At 50.0% G+C, this 22,021-nt stretch overlaps 1 protein-coding gene across 2 annotated transcripts in view; it reads right to left on the minus strand.

Moving 5' to 3' along the window:
• Positions 1–14,592, minus strand: part of TBC1D10A (TBC1 domain family member 10A) — a 31,514-nt gene extending 16,922 nt beyond the window's left edge. For both annotated transcript variants that reach the window (XM_032395125.1, XM_032395124.1), the window contains exon 1: positions 14,315–14,592. In XM_032395125.1, the coding sequence (XP_032251016.1) occupies positions 14,315–14,523 (209 nt within the window). In that variant the 5' untranslated portion in view covers positions 14,524–14,592. The remainder of the gene's footprint in view (positions 1–14,314) is intronic.
• Positions 14,593–22,021: the final 7,429 nt, after the last annotated feature.

Here is a 22,021-nt window from a genome sequence, read left to right on the forward strand (position 1 = left end):
ATCAAGAGATGAAATGAGCACTTCATTATAACTTGCTCATATTGCTTAGCACTGTCCTTAACTGGACTGGGTCTTGAACTTCGGTAACTCCCACCAAGTATCTCACAGGTATTCAACAGGTGCCTGCTTGCTTTTCTTCATGACATCATTACTTTCATATGAATTGCATTCAGGGCTACAAGCCACTTCTGCTTACGCCAATTTTATCTGTGCCACTAATAGCTCAGTGAGGTGGATCCCTCACTAATTAATAGATTAATTACTATTTGGCACCTGAGAAACTTGACCCAATCAGAAAGGTTATATGACTTGGGCAAAGTCACAAAGCTACTAAGTTAAGTGGTAGAACCAGGGATTCCCCTCTGCCACAGTGACTCATGTGCTGCTTTGGACTCGCCTGGGAAGACTGTGAGGAAATCAGCCGTTCTCCAGATGCCACTGTGGGGCTCTATCTTTGGTCCCCAAGCCCCTAGAGACAGTCGATCCCCATCTCCAGTGCTCTGACTGACCCAGGGAGAAGCCTGCCCATACCCAGCAATGCTCAGTGAAGCCAATATGCTGGATGGGCACAGCTCCCAAGCAGAACCTCAGTCAGGAGATGGCAAGCCTGGGCAAAATGCTGTTTGCTGGCCACCCCCTCCTGAGGGAGAGAGGCACAGAAGAGACAAAACTGGGCAGCCAGGGGGTGACTGATCCCAGATTCTGTTGAGCTCTCAGGCTGAGCTAGGCTTAGCTGTACTATGCCAGGCCATGGCCCAAGGCAGCAGTGATACTCTCCTGACCCCATGCTCTGCAGGCTCCCAGTTTCCTAGCCTTCTCTCCAAACCCAGAAGCTGGAAGTTTGCAAGAGCTCAGAGGAACAAGACCAGTTCCCAAGGCTATAAGACCAAAGACTGGGGCTCTCTCCCCACTTGCCTTCTGCCCAAGCACGCCTCAGCCCTTCTGGCTGGCAGTCAACCAGGTATGGTGCCCATGCCCATGCCCCCTTCATCTGATGGTGGAAGATAAATCTTGATCCCAAGGAACCATTTTTAACCCCCTCCTCCAAGCCTCATTCTCCAAACCAGCCCAAACAGAAAGCCTCTTCATTTGAAGAGAAACAAAGCCCAAACAGAAAGCCTAAGGTCACAGACTATAGGATTTGATCCTCCTCATCTCAACCACTGGAGGCCAGCTGAGGTATGGGGAGAGTGAACAGAGTGGGGATCTTGAAGCCAACCAACCTAGGTTTCCATTCCAGCTCCTCCACCTGGGAGACCATAGGCAAAATACTTGCGTTCCCTGTCTCAACTTCTTCATCTTTAAGTGGGACCATAATACACACCTCAGATTTTACAAGACTGCAGTGAGGAAGAAATGTGTATAAGGGTCCAGCCTGGTGAGCAGCCAGCAAATGGTAGCTATTAGGTGACTGATATTTGCAGCTTACCTAGTACTTTCATATCCCTTTTCTCATCTGACTGGCCCATACACACAGGCACATACACATGCAGCAGGGCAGGATTATGCCCATTTTACCCATGAAGCAACTGACGCCCAGAGAGATTAAGTAATTTACTTAATGACACAGACTATAACTCCTGGCTTCTGATCCCAGCTCTATCACTTTATAGCTGTCTGAAATTGGCAGGCTGCTCCACTCCGAGCAGGTTCCCCACCTGTAATATGGGGGCAATGCTACCTCCTTAGAGGGCAGCGGTAAAGATCACATGAGGCAGTAAGAGTGGACACATTTCCAGCACTGGCCATGAAGTAGCTCTGCCAAGTACTACATATGCACACAATTCCCCAAGGAAGTAGCTTTTATTATCTCCATTTAATAGACATGAAAACTAAAGCTCAGCACGGTTGAGTAATCTGCCCAAGGTTACACAGTCTGGAAGTGGAAGCTGCCAATTAAGCACTAAATTATCCAATAAATATAAAGTGTCTCACCACCTGGCCTCAATATAATCTAAAGGCCTCAGTGCCTGTCACATTCTCTTCTCTCTTCTTTACCACCCAGTAGAGAACCACTACCCTCTGTGCCGAGAAGGGCAGGAATGAGCGACAAGAAAGCGTGGAAAATTGGGAAGTGGATGTGCAGAAAGAGCACAGCCTATGACTGAACCAGGGACAAGGGTGGAGGAGCTTCCCTCTCCCAGAGCTGGAAAAAGTGAGGATAAACAAAAGGCTGACCTACTTTGCACGCTGGGTAACAACCTCTGGAGTTCATTAACCTAAGAGGTGGTAATGACTGAAAGTATAAACAGCTTTTATGCCAGCTCCATAATAACTGATGATAGGAAACTGGAATGCAAGAGGGTGGGTTGGAGGGGGGTGGTGCAAATGGCCGACAGTCAGGGCTGGGAGGACTGTGAGATCACCCAGTAAGTCTACCTCCTCCCCAGACAGTCAGGGAGGCCTATAGCCAGAGGGTAAGTGATCTGCCCGAGGCCATGCTGTGAGTCAGTGTGGAAAAGGAAGATGGTCTGCAGCAGCCTGGCGCTCCCTCCTGCGGCCTGGCAGCCACTGACTTAAGGGTAAGGCAATGTCCAGGCTCTCTGTCTGGGTGAGAGTCTGGCTTGCTTCACTCTCCCCAATTCCCAGTGCAAGCTAGTTCTGGGCCTGCCTCCCTTTCCCGTAAGGAATTCCCTGGCTTTGCTCCTTCCAGCCCTGGGTCAGTACACAATGGTAAACAGGTTCTCTCCACCCTTCACTGGCCTTGCTGCCCTGGGCCTCTGCCCAGCTCTCCACTCTGTTCAGCTCCACCCTTCTTGATGTCAAGCGGAAGAAATGGTTCCTTTAGGCATCAACCTTGCTGGCTCCAAAAAGCAAGGAATCCCCATTCCCCTACCCAGCTAGGGAGGCACAGACCACAGCAGAAACCCCCAGGGCAGCTCTCCCTGACACTGCAGAAAGGTATGGAGACTATTCTCAATAGAAGACTTCCCTTCCCCAAGCCCCCACTCTTAGCAGGCAGAGTAGTGCTCAAAACTTCCCACAGGCAACCATGTCCTCAGATCACAATCTGACTGTGGACACCCAGGGGCCATCCTGATTCATGTACAGCCCCCTCACCCATCCTTACCAAACTTCTAGATCTGATTGATAGATCTTACCAAATTAGTTTTGACTCACTGTTTGACTCACTGATTCCTTCAAGGCTCCCTACTGCCCTCTCCTTGTCCAAAAGAAACCTAAGGCCCTGGCTCTCAGCCCCTCCTATTTTCTCTTAACATCCCTCTTCTTTCCCCAACCCTATCTCTAGGTGGCCCTCTCTCTAAAAGGCCCTCTGTCACCCCTGCCCCCACTCCAATTCAGTCCCACTCATCTTCCATGGCCTCATTCAGAACTCCCTCTCATGCCTACAAAGCCTTTCCTAACTACTCCAGGGACAGAACACAATCAGCCCCTCATTATATTCTATACACATTTCTCCAGAGCCTGTGTTCCAGGGCTGAATCTACAAAGAGATGAATAAAATGCAGTCCCTGCCCTTGAAGAGGTCAATCTGGTAGAGGAGACAGATGGGTGAGTAGATAACTAAGAGGGCAATCTGGTAGAGGAGACAGATGGGTGAGTAGATAACTGGTACACATGGAAGTGTTATCACAGAAGCATGCAGAAGGTGCTAGGAAACTACAAGAAGCCCCCACAGTGGTGGTAGTGGTTGGGGGGTTGTTCAGGTAAAGGGGAGCTAACTTTTGAGATGGTCTTTGAAGGGTGATAGGAAGTGGCCAGGGTGAGAAAGGGGAAAAGGCACAGCAGGCAGAAGACCCAGTATGAGCAAGCACAAGTTAACAGAAAAGGGCACGGCTTGTTTGGGGAATGTGAGCAGTCTAGTGGAGCAGGTACGGCTTCCCCACCCGACTATCTGCTCTGCTGAGGCAGCATTCCATGAGAAGGTGCGCTCCTGGAGGGTTCTACCCATCTCATTCTCCACAGTGTGTCCTGGGCCTAGAATAGAGCTTGGTACCTAACTGGTGCCCAATAAATGTGTGTTGACAGAATCATTAGCTTTGTGATCTCAGGAACTCTGTGTTTCAGTCTTCTCCACAGTAAGATGGGAATACTCTTCTAATACTCTTTTACCTTGAGATCAGGTGGGCAAAATACAAAAAGTGCTTGATAAAGAACATTCCCTCTCTGGCCTGATACCAGCTCTGAATCTTCCTTGAAGCCCAGCACAAGGCTGAGCACAGATGTGCTTGATGACAGCCTTTTACAACATTATAATTCTAATATTCAATTAATGTAACTGAATGTCTGTTAGAGCACTTACCAGGCACTTGCTATGCAACAGACATAATGCTCAGCACTTAACTTACATTATTTCATTTAATTCTGACAACAAGCCAATGAAATAGGTCCTCTAATTATCACCTCCTCCCCCCCCACCACCACCTTCCACAGATGAAGAAACAGGTTTTCAGCAAGCCAGTAACTATCTAAGGTCCAGGGTGAGCAGAAGACAGTCCTGGGTGGTGAATGCAGTCCCTGCTCTTCTCCTACTCTGTCACTCAACTCCAGCACAGAGTGCTGACTACTAGGCTAGGTGCACACAAGCCTTGATCCCAGGGAACTTTGTGGACTCAGAGCCATAAACTATGTGATGCTTGGCAAGTCACTTTACCTCTCTGAGATTTGTTATCTGCCTCTGTAAAATGGAGATTATGATGGTCCAGTCTGGTTCACCATGCAGACGTCTCTGTACAATGGCATTACCATGTGACTATGCTGGGAGGATGGAAGGGGTCACTCAGAGGCAGGACAAAAAGCCCAGGGAGGGTGGTGGTAATTATGACACAAATTCTGATTTCTTCCCCAAGTGACTGTCACTACCCAGGAGGCCTGAGACCCCAGGCAGCACTATGGTTGCATGCTTCAAGTTGAATCTTTCAGCAGATCCACCTCTATTCTCACTTCTGCTTTATCTTCACAGACCAAAGAGAAGGAAGATCAGGCCCTCCAAGTCAGGGTCACCTGAGGACTCTGTTCCAAATGACTCAAAGAGGAACTGATGGGGGGGATTCCCAGCTTGCCCTGGGAGGCCAGAAAGCTCCAGACACAAGCTGAGTGGGACTGGCTCCTGCCTTACCCCAAGGCCCAAGGGTGGTGGGCAGAGCACATGAAGGAATCTGGATCTTCACCATTATGCCAAAGGCCTGAAGTGAACCTCAGAGGATAATTCACACTCGAATTGTTAAGAGCCATCCTGTACCTTTACTTTGTGGCACACACTGCTGGGTGTTTTACCAACATCACCTCTCTTAATCCTCATAACACCCCCTCTCTCCCAGTGCCACCACCTGGCCCATTTACCTCAGAAAAGTCACATGACTAGAAAGTGACAGAGCCAGGTATGCTGGTGTCTTGAACCCAGGCTCCCCCAGGCCCAAATTTAGGTTCTCCCTTTTTGTGAAACCAAGACAGAAAGGGAAAGGAAAGAAGCAGCGTCCTCCAAAAGTGGCTGGCTGGGAAGAAACGCTCCTGGACACACAGAGCCCAGGGCCCAGAGTGCACTCAGGAGGAACAAGAGTTCTCTGCACTATGTTCCTGAGCCCCCTCACTAGCCAGCTGCTCCTGCCTTGTCTTAGGGTACATGTGAGGGGCTGTGTGTGAAGATCTGGGACAGGAAGTGTACCATTCATCACAACACCTCAAAACAACTTGAGAAGCCTACCAGGAGAAGCACAGACACTTAGGGCTGGATTGAAGTCCTAAAGCCGGGATGGGTGAGGGGGGCGGAGGGAGGTGGCCCAGAGAGGCCACACAGTGGGCACCAGCTTTGGTAAGATAGATAATTGGAAAGGAGGAATCCTGGGTTCCAGGCCCAATTCCATCACTTGCCTAGCTTTGGTTTTCTTGGCTGTAAACAGGAAAATAAAACTTATCCTACAGATTTCCCATTGCTCCTGTAAGGACTACTGTAAGGCAATGAGAATGAAAGCACTTTGCAGACTAAAGAGCTAGACAAATCAGAGCATCCTTTGATTTGATTATACTCCCAAAGACATGAGGGTCACTGGTACTACACACAAAGAGAGGTCCTCCCACAGGAGGAACAGAGCATGCTAGAAGAATTGGTCTCTGTGGGCTGTGCCATGACGACCCCTTGCACTTGCATGGTACCTCATAAAAAACTTCTCAAAGCATTTTTCATATACTCCAAGGTCAGTCTCAGAAGCAGAAGAGCTCTTCAACATCATCCCATTAAAACTGCCTTGGTTTATATGTGAGGGAAACTGAGGCTTAGAAAGATTAAGCAATTTTCTCAAGGTCACACAGCTAGTTAGGGATCCACTGAGGAGGCTAGGGACTCAGGTCTCCTGACCCCTGTTCAGCAGTCTTTGTTTATGCTATGCTCCTAATCCAGTTATCTCATTTGATCCTCACAATCCTTTTGTACACAGGCCACGCCTTTAATTACCTATTGAATATCTGACTTCCCTGCTAGGCTGTAAGTCCTGGGAGGGCAGGACCAGGTCTGCATCCCCCATTCCCCATCCCCAGCTGCACACATAGTAAGCGCTGTGAGAAACAGGGAGCATTAGCCTCATGGTCGGGAGAGAGGACATACCTCAGTCACACACCATAAGGGTCAGTGGTGGAGCCAACACCAGCACCTTGACTCCTCTGCCTCATTCAGAGCCCTTTCCCACTACTAGCCTAAATCCACATTTCCAGCCAGACTCTTTCATCTCTGAGAAATGGCTGGCGATGCCCCTAAGTGCTAAGGGGTTCACCTTCTCACAGGTACAGGACTTATTTCCAACTGCCCCAGCTGAGGACCCAGTTCTAGGAACACAATAAAGACTCAGGGTGAGGTCAAGCTGGCCCTGGCTGCCATGTGCCTCCCATTGATCAGTTTATCTATGCCCAAAGCCCCACACCTACCCTCTCCAGCTGCACGCCACCTTAAGGCTGGTTTTCCATGCCCTCAGGCCTTACTCCTCTCTCCTTGGAGAGGAGTCTGGCTCTCCTTGTAGGCCTCTTTGCCATCCAATATGCTTACTGGGCAGAGAGCACAAAGCTCAGTACCACTCACCCCACCCCCCACCCCAACCAGGCCAGCTAACCCGCTCTCCTACTGGAGAGAGACAAAGAATCCCTTGATGTGTTCTGGGCATCCCAGCCATGCCAGGCACCTTGGGGAGCCCAAGGCTGTGACAAAGCAGAGTCAGCAGCAGCCCAATGTCCACTTCAGGCCTTCCCTCCCTGTGGTCAAAGGGCCCCAGTATGGGTTCTGTGAGAGATCAGGGCCACTTCATCTTGTCCCAAGCCTTCCCAATTCCCCATCAGTCCACAAAGCCAGTTAGGCATCAAGCCTTACTGATTTGCTGGCTTCTTCATCCTCATAGCTCCAAACCTCTTCCAGGCCTCTCCATTGCCTTTTTGGGCTGTCCTGAACTCCCTCAACTGGTCTCACTGCCTGCGGTCCAGCTCCTGTCTACAGCAGCACCAGACTGACCTTGATGAAACACAGGAGGCCTCAGTCTGACATTCCAGGCTATGCATGGTCCACCCAACCTACTTTCCTAGCCTCCCCTTGTTTCACATTCTCCTCCTGCCTTCTGCTCTTCTTGTCACCTCCGCTCTTGCACACCGTATTTCTCAAACAGCTGGCTTTTGGGGGTACTTTGCACATAGGTCCCCTCCCACCCAATGAAATGCCCTTCTTGCTCCTTCTGAGGCCTGGATCAATGTCACTTCTTCCTGGGCTCCTATAGATGGAGCTGGCTGCCTTTTCCTATATATTTCAGAGCAACCACACACCTCAATTATAGCCTTTACTGCTCAACACGGTAATGATTTGTTTGTGGTTCTATTTTCCAACAAGTCTGTGAACCTCTTGAGGGCAACAAGACACAAATGCCTTGTTCAGTTCTGTATCCCTTGTCCGAATCACAGGGGCTGGCAGAGTGGTGCTCAATAAATGTTTGGTAAATAAACTCACTACTAAGATGGATAAGCTGGCAAAAGTAAGACTTGGGTTTCTCTCCCAGTCTCCTGAGTCTGCTGCCTACTTTCCTAACTGATGAGCAGTGAAGAACTAAGCTGTGACAGTTTCTTAGGAGCTGCAGAGGGCATGCAGAGGGCGGGGTGGGATAAGAAAGGAAAGAGAAAGGTGAGATAAATAAAGCCAAAGTTGGCAGCTGCCCTGAAATCCTGGATAGGAGGCTTCTAAGCAGGTGAAGCATCAGGAGTGTTGGTTTGCCAGTGGGGCAGACAGGACAGTTTCCTCCCTGCCAGGGAGGGTCATTGGGCCCAGGAGAGCAAAGCAGCTAAAGGAGGCGTCCTCCCCCTCACATGTACTGCCTGCAGGATAAAGTCATCAGCTAGGGCACTGACAATGGGTGGATGATGGCTGGGTTCTGCTCTGGTGGACAATGTATCCTGGCCTGGATGCTCAACTGGCTGGGAGTCAGGAAGAGAATGGGCAGTGAGTGACATGTAGGGTAGGAGCAGGCTGAGAATCAGAAGATCTGGGATTCCTCCTTAATTTGGCTCCATTGTTAACTAACTGCAAGGCTTTTCCAAGCTTCGGATTCCTCACCTGTACAGGGAGCATAATTCTTGCCTTAGCTACAAAGAAACAAAGGCACAGAACGGACATCAAAGTCAGATGACCATTAGGCAGTATTTTGGGGTCAACAGCAATGCAGCATGGACTCTGGCCTATGGGAGGGCTAGACCAGGCCTCATCTGGCCATGCTTTCAGGGCTTCCCCAAGTATCTTTCTCACTGGTTCCTTCTCTGACTTGGCTGGCTATGGACTTTTGCTGTCATGAGACCTACCTTGCCCTCCACACCAGGATGGGGAGGTAGCCAAGTTCCTGCTAACTCCTGCTCTGGGTGTGGGGGCCTCAGGGACTAGTGAGCACCTGTCATCTGCCTGCTGCCACCTGAGCAAGGCTTAGTCACTGGATTTAGCATTGAGAAACAGGTTCTAGTCCTAGTTCTGCCATTTACCAGCTGGCAAACCTTGGGCACTTTCTTCTCAGATCTTTGGTGTGCTCATCCATAGAATGGGGATAACTGCCCCTCTCAGGGGAAAGTGAGGGTGCAACATTGGTTACGGTTCACTCCTGCTCACAGGGGAATGAACCTCACTGACACTCATCATCGTATCTAGAGATGCCAAGTAGAAAATGAAAAGACGGGACACCAGCCACTCCAATCTTAAAAAGGAGCAAGAACAGAGGTGCCTGGCTAGCTCAGTCAGAAGAGCATACAACCCTTGATCTCGGGGTAATGGGTTTGAGCCCCACAATGGGTATAGAGATTACTTAAAAAAAAAAAAAAAGGTAGCAAGAACATTCATTGAGCACTTACAGTGTGCTAGACTCTTTTCAAACATCAGCTCCTGTAAACCTCACAAAAACCCCTGCAAAAATCAGTATTATCACAACCATTTCACAGTGAGAAACCGAGGCTTAGTAAAGTGAAGCAACATGTCCAAAGTCACAAACACAACCAGACTCCAGAGTTTGTATGAAGAGGGAACACAGAGCATCTTCTTTCCCCCCACCTCAGTGTAAACAGATTGGGTGGCTGGACCAGAGCCAGGCCTCACTGGTCCTCTGGAGGTCCTGTTTCAGACCCAGATGCTGGGAGGACAAAACATCAAGTAGGGCCCACTGCCTTATCTCTTTCCCACAGCTTAGGATTTCCTATCAGGCGGACACACAGGCACCTTCCCAGGGCAGCAGCTGGTGCACTGGCCTCCTACTTCACCAAGTCTTGTCTGAGGCCCCAGAACACCCACAAGGCCACCAAACTGGATTTTCCTTTGAAGCTGGAGAAAAGAGAAAATGGACGGCCTGTGGTCTAAAGTCACAGACCAGGGCTCCATATGTGCAGCTGCCTCCTTCCAGATGGACCACCCAGGGACCACTCCACTGCCAGTTCCATGCTCTCCTGGGAACCATAATAGCTCAAGAAAAGAGGATGCTCTGAGCTTACAAGCTGGAGAAGGTGGTGGGAAGGCAGGGAGACAGGCTGTGGCCTGTCAGGAGGGCCCTGGCCCTGCCCCAACAAAAACTGGCACAGACCAAACTATAGGGATGCCAATTAAGCCAGTTCTACGATTTCCAAAGCCACAGGGCTGCCACAGTTGGCTAGGAATAGTGGAGGGCCCAGGGGACAAGAGAACTGAATCAGCAGAAGACAATACTACTATTCCAGATGTTTCTCTCTGGACCCAGCTCAGATCCTTCTCTCCCCTAGCAGGAAGCCAACACCCACGGGATCCCAGAAAGCATAGCTCCTCACCTCATCTGGCCTGCAGCACAGAGCAGACTGAAACTAGGTGGGAAGTTCCAGCCTTAGGAAGCCATTCCTGGCAATCACATGGGAAAAGAGGGAGGTCAGGAACCCACCTCTCTCAGGCCATCTCCCTTGGGTCAGGAGACCTGGTATCCAACTGGTATCCTTCTTTCCCTTCCTGACCACCTCCTCTATGCTACAGAAGGAACCTCCCCATATAGATCTGTTCTTCCTACCCCAAAGTGATAGGAATGGTAACATCACTCTTCCTACCTTTCTCCACTGAGAACACTTCTTTTTCCTCCTCTGGTCCTTCCTGGGCTTCAACAACCAGCTCAGCCCCCAGCCAAGCCAAAAGAACTAATGCTGCCAGCACCTCTGTTTGTGTGCCTGCCAACCACAGGGCCCTTTGCTGGCTGGTTTCTTTCTTTCTCTCCTCACTTACTGGCTACTGCTCACGAGCAGGCAGGGACTATCACAGGCTCACCAAAGGTATCCTGTAGAGTAGGCTCAAAAGACAGACAAGGTAAAGAAGTAGAAAGGGCCTAGGGCTGGGAATCAGAAGTTCTGGGATTAGTTTCTGGCTCTGATCCTAACAAACTGAAGAGGTGAGGCTAATCACTTTTCTCAGGCCTCAGTTTACCTATCTGTATGATGACAGCCATCTCTAGGGTCACTTTCAGCTTTTTGACTTGAAATGTCTGTCAGTAAATGTCATTCAGTAAATAAATACTAATTGAGCATTTACTTCTCTGCAGGCCTGAGTGGAAAAAGGTGAATAAGCCTGGTCCCAGCCCTCAAGCTGCTCAGTCTAATAAACCAGTGATGACAGCATATTGTTACCCTTGCTGGCCTTGTCCTTGTTAGCCTCCTACACTGCTGAGCTAAGTCAGGGAAGATGAGGGCAGGCAGGTTCCTGCTAAGAACCTTCTGTTCCACCTATCCAGCACCTGATTTTCTGCTGGGGCCATAGGCCATATTAATGGATGGTGAAGGCAGTGGAAACTGTCCTGACCTAGGAGTCAGAAACCCTGGGTTCAAGTCTTGGTTCTGCCAACTAATATGCTGTGTGATCTTAAGCAAGTGATTCTCCTCTCTGAGCCTGTTTCCTCATCTGTAAAAGTAAAGGCTAAGCTGGGTCAATCTCTTAAGATCCCTTCCAGTTTGGGGCACCTGGGTGGCTCAGTCGTTAAGCGTCTGCCTTCAGCTCGGGTCGTGATCTCAGGGTCCTGGGATCGAGCCCCGCATCGGGCTCCCTGCTCGGCGGGAAGCCTGCTTCTCCCTCTCCCACTTCCCCTGCTTGAGTTCCCTCTCTCGCTGTGTCTCTGTCAAAAAAAAAAAAAAAAAAAAAAAAAGATCCCTTCCAGTTTTAATAGTCTATGATTTTATGATCTGCTCAGGCCAGGCACCTAACAGTCACCTGAACAGGGTAGCCTCTGATCTGCTTTCTTCCCCACCCCCTAAGCCCCTGGCAACTGCCAAAACCGACCGTCTTGAGACAACCTTTGGTCCACGGTGGCTGAAATGGACCTTTAATCTGGAGCCAGAGTCCCTGCCCTCTCCACTGCAGCCATTAGTGCTAACGTTTCACTTCTCTGCGATAGCACATGGACTCCTAGCACCCTTAACCATGAGATTAGCGTTAGGGCAGTCACCCTGAAACTTTCCATAACTTCCCCTCTTCTGGCCTTGGGCAGGGACTTACTTTTGGCTTCTTCGGAACCACAATATAAACTAAGCAGGCACAGTCAAGCTTTCAGACACCAGAGATTTTAGGTTGATCAACAGGGTCAAGAAAGTGAGGCAGGGAGAGAGGAGGGAACCTGGGATCCCACCTCAGCCCCAGTTCTATAAACACCAGTGATGTTGAGGGCATCTGCAAAGCCTGGGTTTGTGGCTGGAGTGTGGGGAAGACAGATGTCTGGCTGCCTGGTGGGGGAACACAGCCAAAGGGAGGTGCTCCCACTGGGGCGTCTCTCTGTTCATAAATACCAGAGGTACGCCCTCATTCTTCTCATCAATTCTCAGACCCTTAGAAGGAAAAGAAAGGAAACTAACATTTTCTAGGCCACTACCTGGGTCAGACACTGTGCTAGGCACCTTCATATACCTGAGCTCACTTAATCCCCACAGTAATCTTGGGAGTACATGTTACTGTTGCCTTTTATGGTGAGCAAACAGGCTCAGAGATTCAGGATCTTGCCCAAGGTCACACAGCCAGCAAGTGTGATTTTTTTCCCCCTAAGTCTGGCCTTTTCCCACTATATCACACTGCTCTGTACCCTGATATCTGGTTAACTGCCTATAAGAATGCAGTAGGAACTCTTATCTCCTAGAATTCACCAGCAAATCTGAGCTCTTCCTTCCAAGAACCCACAAATGCAATTGGGAACTCCTTTCCCACTTGTCAAGACCCCATCCCTCTCAGGGCCCTAATCCCTAGTGACTGCTCCTCAATTCAAAAAACATACCCTAAGGTCTCCTTTGGTTTCTCACAAGCTAATCCCAGGGGAGCTGTGACAAAGCATCAAATCAAGCTGAGGCATCAGATAAGGGGTGCTCTCTGTGTCCTGCACTGGGCAATGTTTAGCCTGCTGTGAGCAAGTGGGGAGAGGCTGGAGGAGACAGATCCAGTGGGTAGGAGAGAACTCTCCTTAGGAGAGGGAGCTACATTTTTCCAAAGGAGAAGCAGGCCTGGTAAATATGAGGCTTTAGGACTGGGTAAAATCCCGGAAGTGACCTTTATGGGGCTGCTTGTGTGGGGTGGGGTTCTTAACAGATGGTCAAGGCACCTTCATAAGTCATAAGACAGGCTGGGGGAGTCTTGGACAGTCAGAGAAGGGGACAAAGGACCATCTGGAGTAGGGTCCTGGCTGAGTCCTATGGGCCCCCACAGGTAATTATGTGAGGCTCTCTGTCAAAGGGGAGGCACACCATGAGGGAGGCTTGTCATTTCTGTGCAGAACACTAGTCTCATGTGACAGGACAGCTGGGATGGGAGTGGGGCCTGGAGTCTATCCTTCTTAAGGGGACCACCAGCCCATATATATGATCTCTATGAGGATGAGGCTCAGAGGGTTCTGTGGGGCAGTGTGGCTGCCCAGTAACCCAGCTTGGAGACTGCCTCACATTTCTCTGCCTGCCAGCTGGGTCCTGGATGCTCTGGGGGTGGGGATCAGGGTGTGCTACCAGCAGGGACCCTGCTGTCTCTATGACTGCCCCCTTGAGTCTGTGTTTTGGGAGGAGGTGGGTGTTTCCACAGCATACACAGAGACAGCCAACTGTCTGTCCTGGAGGTGAGGCACTGTCACCCTGTGGGTCCTGGGAAGGGGGAGTGTCTGCCCACCTGTTGCCAGTGACAGAGAAATGTGCCTCTGAAGGGGGAGGAGAGCACTCTGTGACCCTTCCGTGAAGGGAAGGGACTACCTGCCCCAGGGTGGGACTGTCTGGGAGGTTGCTGATCAATGTCAGTCCAGTCCACCCAGAAGTCTGCGTGTCTTGAGGTAAGGGTCAGTCTGTCCTGGAGTGGAATGAGGGCAGGGCAGTCTGTCCCTTTGAAGTCCGTCTGCCTAAGGTATCTCCCTGGTGTGGGGGTAGCAGAGTGGAGACAGGGCGTCTGTGGGTCTTGGGGGATGGGGGTAGAGAGGATATCTGTCGGGGGAGGGGCAGCCATCTGTGAGCCTCCCAGGGGTGGCACAATCAGGCCTAAGGCTGCGGTGGCAGCAGTGGGGTTGGGCCAGGTGTCTGTCGTTCTGTCCCGCAGTTGGGAGGAGGGCACTGTGGGCGCTTCCTGGGGGCGGGTCAATGTGTCTGGAGGGCGGGGGCAAGGGGAGGTAGGGTTGGCCTGTCTGTCCTTAGGTCGGAAGCGGGCTCGTGAGTGAGGGGCGGGTCACTCCGCCTGGGAGGAGGTGGGGGTGGGGCAGGGAGGGGAGGGGTCGCTGGTCTCTGGCTGGGAGGGGAACGTGTCGGTCCGTCCAGAGGGCGGCTCCGTCCGCGTCGAGGCCCCCCGCGCGGATTCCGCGCCCAGCCCCGGCCCTCAGCCCCGAGCCCCGGCGCTACTCACGCGCCCTCGGCGCCCTGCGAGCCCACGATGAAGCCGAACTTGTCGATGCGGCGTTCGGCGAAGCCGTTGGCCTCCGAGTCCGAGCCGAGAGAGCTGAGCTCGTCGGCGGCTGCGGCGTCGGGGCCCGGGGCCAGGCTCTCTCGGGTCCCCGACAGACTCCCTTCGGCCGCGGGCGCGCGCGGCCCGTTCTCTCCGCGGCTCTTCGCCATCCCGGCCGCGCCCGCCGCCTCAGCCCCAGCGGCCACCTCAGCCACCTCAGCCGCCTCAGCCTCCGGGCCGCCGCCGACGCCGCCGACGCTCCGCCCATGCGCCGCGCCCATTGGCCGCCTCAAGGCCAGGGGCGGGGCCCTAGGCCCTCCCGGGAGCTTACCCCCACGCCCAATGGGCGCCGCGGACCCCAGGGCCCGCCCACCTCCCTAGACTGGCGCCAACCGACTCGACGTGAGGGGGCGGGGCAGCCGTCACCGGGAGCCCGCCCCCCCGGGCTGTCAATCAAGAGAGCTTACCTGAAAGCGCTCCCAGGGCTTTTCCGGGTTGCCCCCGCCCGCCTGTCGCCCGCTGCGCCGCTCGGTTAGAGGCCGAGGGAGTGCGCTGGGAATTCCGCATCTGCCTCCTGAACCCAGGCTCCTCTCGAGACCCAAGAGATATGGGTAGGGATGGTTTCACCCATTCATTTATGAGAAGCTCTGAGGAGACCCAGGCTGGATTCGGGATTCGGGGACTCGCCCAGGGACACTCAACGGCTTAAAGACCCGGGCTGAGCTAAAAGTTCCGCCGCCCCTGCTCACTGCTTCTAGGGATTTAAATTAGCTCTTGGGAGACCTATTTAATAAGAATAATGACCAACGTTTATTGGGCTACTCATTGCCCCAAGTTCTATCCACTTTCTCTTGTAATCTTTTTCCCAACAGCTTGAGACATGATTAACCTACCATAAAAATTACCCGTTTAAAGTGTGTAATTCAATGGTTTAAAGCATATTTGTGGAGTTGTGCAACTATCACCACAACCTAATTTTAGAACATTTTCATCACCCCCAAAACAAATTCCTATCCATTAGCAGTCACTCCCCATCCTTGGCAACCACAAATCTGCTTTCTATTTCTATAGACTTGCCCTTTCCGGACATTTCATATAAATGGAATCATACAATATGTGGCCTGTGTGTCTGGCTTCTTTTACTCTGCATGTTTTCAAGGTTCATCCATGTTGTAGTATGTATCAGTACTTCATTCCTCTGTGTGCCTGAATAATATTCCACCAAATGCAAATTCCACATTTTATTTATCCATTTATCAGTGATGGTCATTTGGGTTGTTTCCATTTTTGGGAAACAACATTCAGGTACAAGCTTTTGTATGGACATATATTTTCCTTTCTCTTGGGCAAATACCTAGGAGTGGGAATTGCTAGGTTATATGGTAACTGGTTAACCTCCTGAGGAACTGGCAAGCTGTTTTCCAAATTGGTCACACCTTCTGTTATCATCTTTGTGCAATGAGGTAGATACAATTTTGTCCCATTTTTACAGTTAAAGAAACTGAAGTGTAGGGAAGTGGAATCAGCTGCCTAAGCTTAGGTCCCAGCAATAGCTGTGGCAGAGGCAGGATTTGAACTTAGCTCTTACCAACAACAGCTTATATCAGGAGGCATGGATCAATTGTATCTATATAGACTTAGCTCCCAAAAGCCTACTTCCCACCCCAAGGATTGTCAACTCTTGGAGCCATAATGATAGCTCCTCACTTAAGCCCAGTACTTTTTAGTTTATAAGCTGCAACCACGTTGTCATCTGATAGTCCCTGTAGACCTGAGGGAGACAGACCCAGAAACAGGAGAAGACTGGAAGAGCCAGGCCTGGCTGCAGGGCCTGGGACAGGCTGCTAAGGGGCCCAAGGCATGGCCCCAAGAGAGGGGTCCTAAGACTTGAGTGATTTCACCAGCCGTTTCCTTGATGCCACATGGCCCAGACATTCTTGAAGACTTCACTGTGCAGTCTTCACATTCCATAGGCTTCTGGTTTTCCATAAACAGGGCAACAGCAGACATGGGAGTGGGCACAGGCTATTTTGGTCTTAAACTCTCAGTCTAGGAAGACATTCCTCCTCTCCAATGGCTCTAGACAGTGGTGGGTTCTTAGTCCCAGGTTATAGGAGGGGCGAGTGGGCCTTACTGGGGATGTTGGCCTATCCCAGGGAAGGGAAAGAGGAGCCAGACACAAGGGGAGCAGATGTGAGGCCTCAAGCCTGGCAAAGTATTCACAACCCTTTGGCTTCATAATTCTGGTCCTAGGGTCATATCCCAAACACGTTCGGCTCTGTAAAGGCACATGTACAGTGATGTTTGCCTCAGAGGTATTTGGGGTGGGGGTGAGGGATAGGTAAGAAGCACCTGGGTGTCCATCTCTGGGAGAGTAAATGTTTCTCAAATTAAGGCCTTGAGGGGGCGCCTGGGTGGCTCAGTCGTTAAGCGTCTGCCTTCGGCTCAGGTCATGATCTCAGGGTCCTGGGATCGAGTCCCACATCGGGCTCCCTGCTCGGCAGGAAGCCTGCTTCTCCCTCTCCCGCTCCCCCTGCTTGTGTTCCTGCTCTCGCTCTCTCTCTCTCTGTCAAATAAATAAATAAAATCTTTAAAAAAAAAAAAAAAAAAATTAAGGCCTTGAGGCCCAGCTTTTAATTTTCTTACACAAGCCCACCCAGGATTCAAATCTCTGCTGTCACTATATACCTTAAGTCACTTCTCTCTCAGCCCATTTCCTCATCTGCGAAGTGGAAATACTGGGAAATATACCTCCTTATGGAAGTTGTTCTGAGACTTCAGTGTGATAATATGTGCTAAGCATCTGGCACATGGAGGTACTTAGTAGATGGAAGCCAGGAGTGATGGTGTTTGTAGTTTACAAAGCACTTTGCAAATCCATTACTGTCTTGAATATTTCCCATCACAGTCTGTTGGCTGCAGCAGGGTTTACCTAATTTAACCCATGGAACATGGCTTGGGAGACTTCACTTCATGAATGTACCCCTCAGGAACTGGGCGTTCCTGTGCAAAATTGATTAACTTCTCAGAACCCTAGTTTCCTCTTCTGAAAAATAAGAATGTCAATAATTACTCGGTGAGGGGGTGCCTGATTGGCTCAGTCAGTAGACCATGCAACTCTTGATCTGGGGGTTGAGTTCAAGCCCCACACTGGGTGTAAAGCTTACTCAAAAAAAAAAAAAAAATTACTTGGTGAAGTACATAAGCTATCTCTGAAGCCTCCAGCACATAGTAGACACTCAGTTACATCTCTTCAAATTTCAGAGCTCTTTGATATTTATTGAACAAGAGATGAAGACCTGGATCAATAGTTTACATTGCACTAGAGGAAGAACATGTGTGTGAAAAGGACAATAAAGCAGGGTAAGGTATAGAGAATGCTGGGGGTGCGGGTGGGGGTGGGGAATAGATGGGAGATAAGGAAGCTTCTCTGTGGGGATCTGGGAGAAAGAGAAGCAGGCTCAGAGAAAGGGGTGGTTAGACGGCAGTGAGAAAGTAGGAGTGAATGAATGAATGAAAGATCCAAAGGAATGCCCCACAGAGTTACATGGCTCCCTGGATAGTAAGAGGCCTTTGGCAATGCTGTGAAACATCCAGGTAGACTGGCTGCTGTAGGTATTGGGGAGATGCTTAGCTAGGACTGCCCAAATGAATGGACAACCTGGAGACTCATCCTACTGGAATCATTCCTGAAAGTTTAGCTCCAGGTGCTCACACGGGCCCCAGGGAAGTCCTCTTTCCTGGACCCTGGAATGTAGAACTGCGTGTGCTCAGAAAATCTGTCAGCACTGTCAGTAGATGTCCAGATGTCAGAGCCTTTATTTGTAATAAGAGGAGAGCTGAGGTTCAGAAGGTAGACAGGTGGTGCCCAGCAGCCAATGAAGAGTAGGCAAGCTATAGTTTCTTTATTCCTACGATAAGAGAAAGACTCTTTTGGTCCAAGTGGCAGGGAACAGAATTCAAAAGGGCTTAACCCAAAACTGCATTTAGTGGGTTCTATAGCTTAAAAAAAATCACAGGCAGAGGGCGACTGGGTGGCTTAGCTGGTTAAGTAACTGCCTTTGGCTCAAGTCATGATCCCGGAGTCCTGGGATCAAGCCCCGCATCGGGCTCCCTGCTTCTCCCTCTGCCTCTGCCTGCCACTCCCCCTGCTTGTGCTCTTGTCTCTTGCTGTCAAATAAATAAAATCTTAAAAAAAAAAAAAAATCATAGGTAAATGAGCTTCAGGAGATGTCTGATCCAGAGGTTGACCAGTAATAGCAACTTTTATTTTCCTTTTTCTTTGTCCTCCTTCTTGCTTCATCTCAAGCTAGACCCCTCATGGTAGCAGCTCCAGGCTCACCACACATCCATACTACAGACTCTTCTGGTAGCTTCTGCTCAATAGTGAGGGGGCAGCATTCCTTCAGGTGTCATCTGTTTATACTAGGACACATGCCTATCCCTAATCTAATCACCACAGCTCAGAGACAGGGAACACTGACTGGCTTAACTCAGTTTAAGGCAATAGCAGTACCTTCTCTGTAATAAGGAATAGTAGTGTATCTTGTCTTGCTTCAGATTACATGATTCAGGGGTATCTAGAATAATTCACTTACCTTTTTTTGGAAAGATTTTATTTATTTATTTGAGACGGAGAGGGAGAAAAAGCATGAAGGGTGGGGAAGGGCAGAGGGAGAGGGAGAAGCAGACTTCCTCGTGAGCAGAGAGCCCAACGCAGGGCTCCATCCCAGGATCCTGAGATCATGACCTGAGCTGAAGGCAGACGCTTAACCAACTGAGCCACCCGGCACCCCTATTCACTTACTTTTTATCAAAATATAGCAATGTAAGATAAAAGCAAATTCCTAAGTTAATGATCTCAACTTGAAGATGGTACATTTTACTTTTATTTTAAAAAAAGCAAACTTCTAAAGATCTTATATACTAGTATGTGTTTAAGCCATATTGTATTTTGCCTTTTTGATTTTTGAATTATATTACATAAGAATTGTTATAATTCAAGTACACCACATATTTCCACTTAAGTATATATCCTAACATAACCTAATATAGCGTTTGTATATATTCTCTAAAGTGAAATGGGGGGGCGCCTGGGTGGCTCAGTTGTTAGGCGTCTGCCTTTGGCTCGGATTAGGATTCCACAGTCGTGGGATCGAGCCCCACATCGGGCTCCCTGCTCGGCGGGAGGCCTGCTTCTCCCTCTCCCACTCCCCCTGCTTGTGTTCCTGCTCTCTCTCTCAAATAAAATCTTAAAATGTGAAATGGGTCGGGGTACCAGGATGATGCATTTGGTTAGGAGTCTGACTCGATTTCGGCTTGTGTCATGATCTCAGGGTTGTGAGATCGAGCCATGTGTCAGGCTCAGCACAGAGTTTGCTTAAGATTCTCTCTCCTGGGGCGCCTTGGTGGCTCAGTTGGTTAAGCGTCTGCCTTTTGCTCAGGTCATGATTCCAGAGTCCTGGGATTGAGGCCCGCATTGGGCTCCCTGCTCATCGGGAAGTCTCCTTCTCCCTCTCCCCTGGCTTGTGCTCTCTCTCGCTCACTGTCATAAATAAAAATTTTTTTTTTAAATTTTATTTGAGAGAGTAAGCGAGAGAGAGCGAGCACAAGCAGGGGGAGCGGCAGAGGCAGAGGGAGAAGCAGGCTCCCCGCACAGCAGGGAGCCTGATGTGGGACTCGATCCCAGGACCCCGGGATCATGACCTGAGCCGAAGACAGACACTTAACTGACTGAGCCACCTAGGCGCCCCTCAAATAAAAAAAAATCTTAAAAAAAAAAAAATTCTCGCTCCCTCTCCCTCTGCCTCTCCCCCCACTCTCTAAATTAAATAAATCTTTAAAAAATAAATAAAAAGTGAAATGGGTCTAATCATAGATGGCCTCCTCTGGGCCACGAGAAGTACTCAAGTCAAGCTGCTGGTGGAACTGAAAGTGAAATTCCTTAATGTCTACAACTCCCAAAGTTCTCTGTGTAAGTCTAAAATGACAGCCTCTCTGAGAGCATCAAATCATGCCCATTTTCCCAGCAGTCCCACAACAGAAACATTTCTCCCCATTTCACAGTCCGGTCTGGTGAGGCAGTGAGGAAAGTGTGGTCACCAGGAATGGAAAAGCTGCTTTGGCCTTCCAGAGCCCTCATTGGCCACATGACCTTGTGTATCTACCTCATCTAAAAAATGGGGCAGACAATCCTGAGGATTGCAGTGAGATTCAGAAAAGCTGTGTACGCAAGGCATTGCCTTCATGTCACAGGCCGTATACCAGAAGTGTGGAGGGCTGGGCCCATGGCCATTGACAGTCACAAGGCCACCTGGTCAATGGGCCTTCTACGACGGGAATGAGCCAGGACAGATGTTCATTCAAGAGCTTCAGGAAACGGTTTGGGCCTCAGAGGGTGGCTCAAAGGACCCATTCACTCATATTCCACCCAGAAGCATTCCTGGCCTCCAGTCACAGCCTCCGTCATCTGCCATCTGGGGGGGAAGAGTGCCCAACACCACACCCTGTTCCCCATTCCCAGAAACAATCCCAGGAAGAAAGGAGAGCTTGGAGCATAGGACACCCCCAGGCATCCTGACCCCCTTCCCAGTGTTCAGTGCAATTTTGGGTGTTGACTATGGAGAAGCAACCAGCAGTGCCTTCATTTTAGATACCCAAAAACATGGAACCCACTTCAGCCCTGGCCCCTGGGGGAACTTCTAGCAACCAGGTGGGAGGCAGATGTCGAACAGGGTGAGGAATAACATCCCTCGACCAAGTTAAAAATGTGAGGCATCAGTAGTTTGTAATGGAGCCATACAAGTGGTACTGTAAAAGGTCTGGAGTCAGAAGCTTTGAGATTGTGTGTATGGGACTGGGGGGAGGGGGGGTTGCTGGTGGTACAGAGCAAGGTAGGGTGGTGACTAGAATACTGGTTCTATGACCTTGGGAATGGCCTTACCCCTCTGAGCCCTGGAGATGACCTCGTGGGGCAGCTAGGAGGATCCAATGGAGGGACTGCAAAGAAAAGGCACTAGGTACTCTCGGGATAAACACACATGAGATCTTTAGAATAGAATGAGATTTAGGTTTCAAATCAGGAAATAGTTTTCAACAGGCTCTCACCTTCCTCCCTCTAAACGCCCATAGCAGCGCCTAGCTCTGTGATAGCACAATTCCAAAAAAAACCAGCCTGTGTCTGGCTCTTACTAGGGAGCAAGGCCTGTGACAAGCATTCTGCACACATTCTCTTTTCAGCTTCTTACGCTGTGGACTGTGGGCATGCAACCCACCATCTCTGTGCTCAGCTGACTCAAGTATAAAACAGGAAAACTCAATATTACATAAGTTAAAATTGATGGAGTACTTAAAACAGGAGTAAATTGGTTAAATTTTTAAATTCTTAGAATAAGTCATAGCTGTGACACAACTAAGTACTATTTAAATAAAACTAAAGAAAATTTCATGACCCTGTGCTCACTCAGGGTAAGCCACCTAAGGTCACAGAGCCAATCAGGTGATGGATGATTCCAGGCCTGCAGGAAACTGCCACCCTCCAGTCTCATCTCCATGTGTCTCTCCGCTGCCCACTGGCCCGGAACTGCATCACACTTGTCCTTGTTCTTCTGTGGTCCTGGCATGCTGAAAGCATTTTGTAGCAGTCTATTAAATACACAGTGTATGCCT

This window comes from Phoca vitulina, unplaced genomic scaffold (assembly GCF_004348235.1).
Source record: "Phoca vitulina isolate PV1807 unplaced genomic scaffold, GSC_HSeal_1.0 scaffold82, whole genome shotgun sequence".
In the NCBI taxonomy this organism is placed as follows: Eukaryota; Metazoa; Chordata; class Mammalia; order Carnivora; family Phocidae; genus Phoca; species Phoca vitulina.